The 12136-nt window shown below is 51.1% G+C and overlaps 1 protein-coding gene across 7 annotated transcripts in view; it reads right to left on the reverse strand.

Annotated features, from left to right (window-relative positions):
* ATXN2 (ataxin 2) overlaps positions 1–9854 on the reverse strand; it is a 69834-nt gene extending 59980 nt beyond the window's left edge. For 5 of the 7 annotated variants that reach the window (XM_069960781.1, XM_069960785.1, XM_069960782.1 and 2 more), the window contains exon 1: positions 9288–9853. In XM_069960781.1, coding sequence (XP_069816882.1) covers positions 9288–9379 — 92 coding nt within the window. In that variant the 5' untranslated portion in view covers positions 9380–9853. Of the gene's footprint in view, positions 1–9287 lie in introns of all 7 variants that reach the window. The other 2 variants (XM_069960784.1, XM_069960787.1) reach the window with 2 other exon arrangements.
* Between the last annotated feature and the right edge of the window lie 2282 nt (positions 9855–12136).

The raw sequence follows: 12136 nt of genomic DNA on the forward strand, positions 1-12136 counted from the left end.
CCGTTTTTGCATCCGTTTTATTCCAAAAACGGATACATTAAACGGATAGCAAAATTGTGATGTGAACCTAGCCTTAGCTGTATCCTTACTGTATACAGGATTGCATGTGTGGTCTGACCAGTAATTTGTGCAGAGCCAAAACCATATATTTAAAATAGAATGTTTAAAGGGAATGTGTCACTAGAAAAAATGATTCAATGTTAAAACATTTTTGGAGGTTTTTTTTCGAATTTCTATTTTACTATGAATATTTTTAAATAATCCTGGATAATCGATGGGGCTTGATGTAAAGCATCTCTCAAAACGCTGTTAACTCAAGACAAGATGGCAGCTCCCATAATATACACAAAAGTAAAAAAAAAATTACAATAAAATAAAAACAGAAACATGAGAAAAAAACACAACATTTTTCCAAACCCGACTGATTAGTTAAAAAAAGAATCTAAGGGACACATTCCCTTTAAAGGGGTTATCCAGCGCTACAAAAACATGGCCACTTTTCCCCCTACTGTTGTCTCCAGGTCAGGTGTGGTTTGCAATTAAGCTCTATTTACTTCAATGGAACTGAGTTTCAAACCCCACCCAATCTGGAGTCAAGAGAGGGGGAAAAGTGGCCATGTTTTTGTAGCGCCAGATAACCCCTTTAACCCCTTAAGGACAGATCTAATTTCGATTTTTGCGTTTTCTTTTTTTCTTCCTTGTGCATCAAAGGCCATAGCACTTGCGTTTTTCCACCTAGAAACCCACATGAGCCCTTATTTTTTGCGTCACTAATTGTACTTTGCAATGACAGGCTGAATTTTTGCATAAAGTATACTGCGAAACCAGAAAAAGATTCAAAGTGTGGTGAAATTAAAAAAAAAACAACGCATTTTGTTTATTTGGGGGAAATGTGTTTTTACGCCATACGCCCTGGGGTAAAATTGACTGTTATGCACGTTCCTCAAGTCGTTACGATTAAAACGATATTTAACATGTATAACTTATATTGTATCGGATGGCCTGTAAAAAATTCAAACCATTGTCAACAAACATACGTTATACGTCACTTAAAATCGCTCCATTCCCAGGCTTATAGCGCTTTTATCCTTTGGTCTATGGGGCTGTGTGAGGTGTCATTTTTTGCGCCATGATGTGTTCTTTCTATCGGTACCTTGATTGCGCATATACGACTTTTTGATCGCTTTTTATTACAATTTTTCTGGATTTGATGCGACCAAAAATGCGCAATTTTGCACTTTGGGATTTTTTTGCGCTTACGCCGTTCACCGTACGAGATCAGGAATGTGATTAATTAATAGTTCGGGTGATTACGCACGCGGCGATAGCAAACATGTTTATTTATTTATTTATTTGTTTACTTTTATTTATAACCTGGGAAAAGGGGGGTGATTCAGACTTTTATTAGGGGAGGGGGCTTTTTATTGACAACAACACTATTTTTTTTTTTTTTTTTTACACATATACTAGAAGCCCCCCTAGGGGACTTCTAGTATATACACTTTGATCTCTCATTGAGATCTCTGCAGCATAGATATGCTGCAGAGATCCATGAGATAGGCACTCGGGATAGGTAAACGAGTGCCGAGCCGGGGACGGCGCCATCTTGGAGCGGTCCCCGGCCGGCTTCAGAAACGGAGATCGCTCCACCGGGATAACATCCCGGAGGAGCGATCTCCGCCACTAGACACCAGGGAGACGCTGGATCCGGTAATCGTATGCAGCTGTCATGTTTGACAGCTGCATCTGATTACTGTATTAGCGGGCACGGCGATCGGACCGTGCCCGCTAATACCTACGGTCCCGGGCTACAAGCGGCACCCAGGACCGCCGCGGTTCAGAGCGGGGTCGCCATGCGGCCCCGCTCTGAACACCCTTACCGGCAATAGGGCGTACCTATACGCCCTTTGTCGTTAAGGGGTTAAACTCATTGCCTAAATGGATTGGCATAGTAGAAGGTTTGGCTGGTAAAGTTTGGTAGTTTGCAGATGAGATAAAGTGTGTAATAAAGTTGATGTTCCAAGAGGTGCCTGCATCATGGAAAGTGTTTTCACATTACCAGTAAAGTGGTCAAGACAATGGAAACTGCAGTTCAATGTTAAAACATTGTACTTGCTGAGCGGGAATTCTCTATAACACACAATGTTGTTTTTAACCACAGCAACCAATCACAGCTTGAGTTTTATATCTTAAAGTGACACCGTCACCCCCTTTGTGCATTCTGACATCTCTACACAGGTGTAAAGGGTAAATTTTGTGGTTTTCATACCTTATTTTACATCATATGTCATGGTGCTTGTTCAAGTAAAAAGTCATCTTTTATCAACTGCAGATTGTGTTAAGTGGGCGGGGCCTCACGGTATTAGCGCCACTTATCCCCGCCGACAATGGCACAGTTGGTCCCGCCCCCTCGCTGGCCATTGGAACAGGCTGGCCGAAAGGTCTAGACCCAACCCCCTTTACTGTGGCCAACCAATGGGTGTCAAGGGGGTGGGGCCAACAGTGTCATTGTGGGCGGGGCGAAGTGGTGCTAATGTCAAGAGGCCACGCCCACTTAATACAATCTGCAGTTGATAAAAGGACACTTTTTACTTGAACAAGCACCATGACGTATGATATGAAATAAGGTATGAAAAACGCTACATTTACCCTTTACACCTGTGCAGAGATGTCAGAATGCACAAAAGGGGTGACAGTGTCATTAAGCGCTGGTAAAATGAAACCAGATCTGCAATTGGTTTCTGAAGGTTTTAGGCATTTAGATAAATACAGGCCATTATGTTGGTAGTTCTTCATAAGTGAAGACTTTTAACGGTCATTAAATGGCTTAGGGTGCGCCGATTACACACCTTTGGGAATACCAAGCTATTTCATCATAGTAACGTCTCATTTTTCGTAGACACCACAATTGGCACCGCTCCCCTTACTCTATTAATGCAGATAGAGTCCCATTCAAAATTAAGTCAGCTAAAGCGTCACAACGGTGGTGCACCCATTTCCATGTAGCAGGGGTTTATTATACAGTACTTCAAGAAGCAATAAGCTGAGGGCACTCACCGAATCCTTTATAGTGACGATATATTAAACAACGTTAAGCATAAAATCCAGTGTTACCACTGTGCAGGCGAGGACACTGAATCACGCAAACAAGTAGCAGCTGTTTCACGTGCACACGCGCTTCTTCAGACCTTCAGGTCATAGCTCTGATCTCCTCACACAAACGGTGGCAGTAGAGGGGCCCTTCTCACCCATGCCACTTAACAGAAGTGGCTATGTAAAGTAAAAACAATACACTTATTCCTGCCCATCTAATATCAGTTATAAATGGCACAGGAGTGATTCCCCAGCTCTTCTTGAGTTCAACTCAAAAAGTTGTAAGCATGGAGGTAGAGAATCTTAAGGCCCTATTCCACCAACAGATCTGACGAAAGATTATCTGCCAAAGATTTGAAGCCAAACCCAGGAACAGACTATAAACAGAGAACAGGTCATAAGGGGAAGACTGGATTTCTCCTCTTTTTAAATCCACTCCTGGGTTTGGCTTCAAATCTTTGGCAGATAATCTGTCGTCAGATCTGTTGGTGGAATTGGGCCTTTAGTCATAGCAGGGTCAGCCCTGTTCCCCCTGCTGTCACTAAAATGCCCCTATCATTTCCTGGTGATCAAAGCAGGCAACCAATCTCCCACTTCCTCAAATAGCTACAGATATTCTTTTCCCAGTAGTCATAGCATGCCCTGTCCTACACGGTCAGTTGGATGAATGGAACATCTGAGCAGCCTGATACAGGATGCTGCAATCAATCTTTAGGAACAGAATGCAGGAGCAGAACACAACATTGACATTATATGACCAATAACATGCTCTCCTGCCTGGTGGAGGAAAAGCCCAAACCGGGCACTGACAGCATGGCTGGGCATTTCCAACAATGCGTCAAAAGTGAATGCATAAGAAGCAATACAGAAATGTATATACTTACAGGTGTACACATACCAGTAATGCCTCATATGCACTATTTGATGCTCCAATCCGATTTATTTTAAGAATTATGAATACAGAGGCCGAGCGGAGGACAACACAAATGGTGCAAAATCTGCTTGGCAGAAGTCAGTAGAACAAGCGTTAAATAGAATATATATTTTAAAATATTCTATATTTTATAGTTATACACCTCTAAGAAAAAAAATTTCCAACAAAATTCTTATGGTGCGTTCACACCTACAGGATCTGCAGCTGATTTTCTGCAGCAGATTTCATTTAAATTACTGAACACAGCATCAAATCTGCTGCAGATCCTGTAGGTGTGAACGCACCCTTAGGGAACATTCACATGAAATCTGCCGCGTATCTACCAGACAGCGAATATATGAGCACATGTGCCGATATAAGCTTTTCATACTTAAATCGGTGCCATCCATTCTGTGGTCCACCACCCTGTTCTTCTGTTTTATAGTATAAGTAAATGACCAGCTCTGCGGAATAGGGTAGCAGGTCTCAGAGTTCATGGCACCGCTAGAATCAGCATGGCTGTGCCGAACCATAAGTATGAAAAGCTTACATCAGCATATGTGCTGACACATTCACTTTCTGAATGGTAGATTCACAAAGGATTTCAGTGCAAAACTCGCAGTGTGAAACCCGCTGTGATATGGTATAAGTGAATGTTACCTTAGGATTTTTTTTTTTTCTTGGCTGTAATTTCTATATTATATTGTTAAACTCTCAAAATATCAACTTAAGTTTAAAGAAGTCCAGGCTCGGACATTCTTTTCAAAAGAACCGTCCAGCCCCGGCGCTGGGGCCCGCTGTCCTCTGCGCCGGTCCCTTGGCCCCTTCCTGGTCTGAGTGGGGACCTGGGTCATGACCTGCCGGGCCTGTTCTGCCAGTCAGCAGCCATAGCAGCCTTCACATCCTAGGTCCCTACTCAAACACGGCAGCAGCTAGGCTGAGGGACCGGAGCCGCAGGATATCAGCACCAGCACTGGAATGGGGGAGGTGAGAGCATGTTACTTCTTTTATCCTCCCCAGCCAAAAACCATCCCTGCCCGTGGTTCTCATTTAATCTTTCATATATTTCTCACTGGGAATAAAATATCTTAACCCCCCTAAATCTTTTTTTTTTAGTTACTAGAGATGAGGGAATCGCTTCGTTAGCTCGGCAATCTGCTTATCAGTCTGCTGCTTCTGAAGTCCATGCTACTCCACCCTGGGTGGCTGGAAAAGCAGGATCCAGTCCTGGGAAACGTCTGCCAGGACTGGATCCAGCTTTTCCAGCCACTCGGGGCAGAGCAGCAAGGACTTCAAAGGCCGAAGGCTGATGAGCTGGATTGCTGTGCTAACAAAGCGATTCGCTTCATTTGTACTATAAAGTCGCTCATCTCTAATAGTTACCCATTCAAAAACTACACATTAAAAAAAAAATCCCTGTGATGTCTGAGAAGCCAAGAGCTGCAAGTGAGCACTGCCTATAAATGGGGGTTTCCTGGCATAGGTCATCATTCATTGACGCACCCTTGCACCCTCACTGTCAGCCACTTTGTGGCCCACACTACAAGGTGAATAAGGTCAGAAGCAGTTGACACTGTTCACTATAACTGCCGCTCAGCTCCTGATCAAGTGAATGGCAGTGCCACTACACACTGAATGGATCATTTCAATGTGCCCATAAACCTTGTACTAAAGGACACCCAATCCACCGAAGGTTTGCATGGGATACTCCCGACTAATAACAGATGTTTGAGGAGAGAATGATCGGGCATGTTGGATTTTCAAGGCCAGCCAGAGCTAGGCCAGCTACAAAGCAGTCCTGCAGCAGCTTACCCCTCCTCTCCCCATATAAAACACCTGAATGTTTTACCCTGTAGAACCTTCAAGTGCATAGAGAAGCCAAGAGAGAATTCTCAGCTTACTGAAAATGGGCACTTTTGTTTTTTTACATAGTGGGGAAAGGGGTGTCTTGTACACTGTATGGGTCTAGGAGAGGCCCAAGGATTCTTCAATATGTCTTGCCTTCCTCTGAATGGATCCACTTCAGACTCATCAAGAAATATGCAGGCTGTACAAATGCAGTATGCAGCTTGTAACAAATGTTTCACTGGAGCCTAAAAGGTTATTTTCATCTCAAAAACTAGGCTTACTAGAACTTTGTGATCAGTGAGGATCAGAGATTGCCACCAATGCTAAGAATGAAGGGGCTGATCAGTTCCTAAACAATTCAAAGGGTGCGTTGCTAAATCAGTGTTGTGGCCCAATTATTTCCAAAGCTAGTAGGGGTCCTGGAGGTCAGATAGGGTCAGGCAAGCTAAGTGAGGTAAAATGAACAAATCTTGTAGTATAAAAGATGGATATGTATACACTGCGCAGTGGGAATCACAACCTACTTATCACTGTAACTGTACCTTTAAGAGTCAACCACTAGAGCCGTCTCCAATAAGCTATTGGCAGGTAAGTGATACTGTAACATGTATCAGAGTGGTGAAATAATTACAGGTCAATACCCTAATGATTTCTCTTGTGATAATGCTTACATGCTACATCATGCATTCATAATGAACAACAGGTCCTAGTAAATGGGGCTTTAGACCTGCTTAGATTAACCAGGAAGAGTGAGGAGTCCTTCACACTCTCTGTAATCCACGGACCCTACGGAGCGTGGAATATCAGTACAGTTCTGCGAAGATTTAAACACATTTGGCTCCCCATAACACATGATGCTGGAAGGTCTGCTTGCCATGGGGTCTGTGGATTACGGAACGTGTGAATGACCCCTAAATAAGAGACTAAACAACAACGTTTTCCCTGCTAAAAGAAAAAAAAAAGTCACATGGTAACGTTGGTCCTTGAGTTGTCTGCGGCTCCAATAGCTTTATTGGTTGCTGGTGAAAGGACACAGCAAGTAATAGATGGGTGTCACACAGCTTTCCTAGATTCCTGCCAGGGCCTTCAACCGCCAGGGGATGGATGACAGCAGCCGTGTCACTCAGCTTTCCCTGTCAGGGGATGGATGACAGCAGCCGTGTCACTCAGCTTTCCCTGTCAGGGGATGGATGACAGCAGCCGTGTCACTCAGCTTTCCCTGTCAGGGGATGGATGACAGCAGCCGTGTCACTCAGCTTTCCCTGTCAGGGGATGGATGACAGCAGCCGTGTCACTCAGCTTTCCCTGTCAGGGGATGGATGACAGCAGCCATGTCACTCAGCTTTCCCTGTCAGGGGATGGATGACAGCAGCCGTGTCACTCAGCTTTCCAAGAAGCATAACTAAAGGGAACCTGTCACCCCCCCCCGTGCCAGGGTGAAGGCCGCCCGACCCCCCGATACTTACCCTATCTCGCCAAGTCCCGCTCCTGGAGCCGGTCCCGGGACGGAGATATCCTTGTCAGAAGTACGGCGAGTGGGCTGCAGAGATGAGTGCGATGCCCATAGAGAATGACGGCTCCATTCATTCTCTATGGGCATCAGACTCATCGGGACTTGGCAAGATAGGGTAAGTATCTGGGGCTCTAGCGGGGGGTCGGGCGGCCTTCACCCCGGCACGGACGGTGACAGGTTCCCTTTAGTTATGTTTCTCGGGACCGGCTCCAGGAGCGGGACTTGGCGAGATGGTGTAAGTATCCGGGGCTCTAGCGGGGGGGACGGGCGGCCTTCACCCCGGCATGGGGGGGGTCAGAGGTTCCCTCTAAGCAAAGGATGAAGAGGCTATACAGAGCAGCATCTCTAACCTGTGTAACAGCGGGGAGCCACAGGTTGGAAAACACTGCTTTACAGCAAACACATACTAACTGGAAGGACGCCAGGGCAAGATGGGCTTTGTAGTTTTGCCACAGCTGCGGAAAGGTGTCGACATCACCCTATGAGACAGCAGGAAAGTGCACCTGGTGAGGGCACAAGGAGATCACTGGGCCCAGCAGGGACACCCATCAGTGCACACATGGCTGCAGCAGGGACACCCCTCAGTGTAAGGTCAGTGCACACATGGCTGCAGCAGGGACACCCCTCAGTGTAAGGTCAGTGCACACATGGCTGCAGCAGGGACACCCCTCAGTGTAAGGTCAGTGCACACATGGCTGGAGCAGGGACACCTATCAGTGTGAGGTAAGTGCACACATGGCTGCAGCAGGGACACCAGTCAGAACACACATGGCTGCAGCAGGGACACCCATCAGTGTGAGGTCAGTGCACACATGGCTGCAGCAGGGACACCAGTCTCTGTAAGGGTCAGTGCACACATGGCTGCAGCAGGGACACCAGTCTCTGTAAGGGTCAGTGCACACATGGCTGCAGCAGGGACACCCCTCTGTGTAAGGGTCAGTGCACACATGGCTGCAGCAGGGACACCCCTCTCTAAGGGTCAGTGCACACATGGCTGCAGCAGGGACACCCCTCTCTGTAGTGGTCAGTGCACACATGGCTGCAGCAGGGACACCCCTCTCTGTAGTGGTCAGTGCACACATGGCTGCAGCAGGGACACCCCTCTCTGTAAGGGTCAGTGCACACATGGCTGCAGCAGGGACACCCCTCTGTGTAAGGGTCAGTGCACACATGGCTGCAGCAGGGACACCCCTCTGTGTAAGGGTCAGTGCACACATGGCTGCAGCAGGGACACCCCTCTGTGTAAGGGTCAGTGCACACATGGCTGCAGCAGGGACACCCCTCTCTGTAGTGGTCAGTGCCCACATGGCTGCAGCAGGGACACCCCTCTCTGTAAGGGTCAGTGCACACATGGTTGCAGCAGGGCACAGGGCGCTGCGGCAATGACATTCCCGGCAATGGCTTCTCTGAGGTCACAGCCGCCGGGCGGGCGGGCAGGCCCGGGTGTAATCCGCATACGGTGAGATCCGTGCGGCCGCTGATAGGACGGCGGAGGGGAGGATGTCGGGCGGTGAATGCGCAGCCGGTATAGACGCCCTGTCTGCCATAGGAGAGCACTGCGGATTAACCCTGTGCGCTCCGCCACCAGCAGCATCTCCCGCAGAGCACATGGGAGCAGCAGACAGGAGCCGGGATCCGCCGCTCTACCGGGGCCGCCCCGCCATCCATCCCCCCTCCCCGGCAATGTCACCATGAGGAGGCCGCCCGGTCACCTCCCGCCCTGCGTCACTCCGGCCATCAGTCCCCGGTCAGACGTGACCGCAGCGGCGCCTCCTCCTCCCGACCAGGCCCAGCACGGCCGGACACGGCAGCCCCTGAAGGTGAGGCCTGGGGAGCCCCGCGGCCTAGTCCCTCCGCCACCCCTCCTCCCACACCCGCAACGCCCTTTACATGGCTTCTTCCCCCGGAGCCATCACCCACCTGCCCATGTTCTGTCTGCCTCCTCCTCCGGGCGCCGGCACGTTGGCCCCGCCGCCGGGCTTCCTGTTATTACCGGTCTGCTTCATGGACATGACGGTCCCATAAACAACCGGCAGTCACAGCAGCTGACGAACCGGCTGAAAAAAAATAATAAAAAAAAAAAGACAGCGGCTTCTCTCTTTACGTTTAAAAAAAAAAATCAACCGCAGAAAGGGTTAAAAGAACGGAGCGGTAAGAGGGCGACGTGAGTCCGGGGGCTGGAGCTGGAGGCCGCACCGGGTGTGAGGGGACGGTCACGGCGGCTCAGGTCTCCACGGTTGCCACAGGCGAGCAAGACCAAAACAGTCTGAGGAAAACGGAGCCGCGGAGGGATACAGCACTGAGCCGTTACTACATCCGCCAGCACAGCGCCCGCCGGGATTCGCTCCGCCGACCGGTACCTGAACCGCCTGTATAATCTCAGCACGTCTCTGGTGACGTGATAACGGGTGAGGAACAGAGAAGAGGACACCTGCGGGGGAGAGCGGAGGCGGCACACAGGGAACTCTTTACGGGAAGTCGGAAGGATACGTGAGAGGGGGTGGGCAGTACGCTGTGGAACACGTGAGCCGGTTTTTGCTGCTACTGCTGCCGCCTGGCTGGGAGTTGTGCGGTCGTGTGTCAGTCAGGGAGGAGGCGGGAAGCGCTAGTGCCTGTGTGAGGGGGGATAGAGCAGCCTCCTGTATGGGGGTCTGTGTGAGGGGGGATAGAGCAGCCTCCTGTATGGGGGTCTGTGTGAGGGGGGATAGAGCAGCCTCCTGTATGGGGGTCTGTGTGAGGGGGGATAGAGCAGCCTCCTGTATGGGGGTCTGTGTGAGGGGTGATAGAGTAGCCGCCTGGATGGGGAGATATGGCAGCCACCTGGATGGGGGTCTGTGTGAGGGGGGATAGAGCAGCCGCCTGTATGGGGGCCTGTGTGAGGGGGGGATAGAGCAGCCGCCTGTATGGGGGTCTGTGTGAGGGGGGGATAGAGCAGCCGCCTGTATGGGGGTCTGTGTGAGGGGGGATATGGCAGCCGCCTGTATGGGGGGGGGGGGTGAGGGGGGATAGAGCAGCCGCCTGTATGGGGGTCTGTGTGAGAGGGGATAGAGCAGCCTCCTGTATGGGGGTCTGTGTGAGGGGGGAGAGAGCAGCCGCCTGTATGGGGGGGGGGGGGGGATAGAGCAGCCGCCTGTATGGGGGGGGGGGGGGGGGGGGGGATAGAGCAGCCGCCTGTATGGGGGGGGGGGGGGGATAGAGCAGCCGCCTGTATGGGGGGGGGGGGGGATAGAGCAGCCGCCTGTATGGGGGGGGGGGGGGGATAGAGCAGCCGCCTGTATGGGGGGGGGGGGGATAGAGCAGCCGCCTGTATGGGGGGGGGGGATAGAGCAGCCGCCTGTATGGGGGGGGGGGGGATAGAGCAGCCGCCTGTATGGGGGGGGGGGGGGATAGAGCAGCCGCCTGTATGGGGGGGGGATAGAGCAGCCGCCTGTATGGGGGGGGGATAGAGCAGCCGCCTGTATGGGGGGGGGATAGAGCAGCCGCCTGTATGGGGGTCTGTGTGAGGGGGGAGAGAGCAGCCGCCTGTATGGGGGTCTGTGTGAGGGGGGGATAGAGCAGCCTCCTGTATGGGGGTCTGTGTGAGGGGGGATAGAGCAGCCGCCTGTATGGGGGGGGGGATAGAGCAGCCGCCTGTATGGGGGTCTGTGTGAGGGGGGATAGAGCAGCTGCCTGTGTAGGGGTCTGTGTGAGGGGGGATAGAGCAGCCTCCTGTATGGGGGTCTGTGTGAGGGGGGGGGTAGAGCAGCCGCTTGTATGGGGGTCTGTGTGAGGGGGGGGGATAGAGCAGCCGCCTGTATGGGGGTCTGTGTGAGGGGATAGAGCAGCCGCCTGTATGGGGGTCTGTGTGAGGGGGGATAGAGAAGCTGCCTGTATGGGGGTCTGTGTGAGGGGGGATAGAGCAGCCGCCTGTATGGGGGTCTGTGTGAGGGGGGATAGAGCAGCCGCCTGTATGGGGGTCTGTGTGAGGGGGGGGATAGAGCAGCCGCCTGGATGGGGGTCTGTGTTAGGCGGGGGATAGAGCAGCCGTCTGTGTGAGGGGGGATAGAGCAGCCGCCTGGATGGGGGTCTGTGTGAGGCGGGGGATAGAGCAGCCGCCTGGATAGGGGTCTGTGTGAGGATGGGGCCCAGAAAGCTGCTGGAGAGAGTATCACTCCCATGATGCAGCCTCCATGGGGGTTGTAGTTTAGCAGAGAGCTGCAGTCTGTCAAGCGGCTCATGGGAGTTGTAGCTTTGTAAATGCTAGCTCAAGGCTGCCAGGGCATGATGAGAGTTGTAGTTTTGCAACATCTGATGAAACAGGTTGAGGAATCAAGGGTCAGGGGTGTAACTACCACCATAGCAGCTGCGAGGGGGGGGGGGGGGTTGGGCTGGCTATCGCTGCAATACATTGGGCCTCCTGAGCTGTCATACTATCTTGGGCGACACTATGTACGGGGTAGGATAGGAGAATAGATCCCTAAGATCGGGGATACTATGTACTGGGGGGATGCCTACCATGGGGGACCCTATGTACTGTGGGACGGGGTGGGGGAGATGCCTGTTTTGGGTGGGGTACCAGAAGGAGATGCCTACCATGGGGCACACTAGGGTATACTATTCGGGAGGTGGGGGGAATACCAGGGGAAATACCTCACATATGCTGTCTACAGGTTGAAGGGCTAACAAACGGGGGGATTACCTACAGTGGGATGGAGTTACGCCCCTATGAAGGGTATAAAACTCTGGCCCTCCGGCTGTTGCAAAACTACAATTCCCAAAGCTTTGGCTGT

Source organism: Dendropsophus ebraccatus, chromosome 3 (genome assembly GCF_027789765.1).
Source record: "Dendropsophus ebraccatus isolate aDenEbr1 chromosome 3, aDenEbr1.pat, whole genome shotgun sequence".
NCBI lineage: Eukaryota > Metazoa > Chordata > Amphibia > Anura > Hylidae > Dendropsophus > Dendropsophus ebraccatus.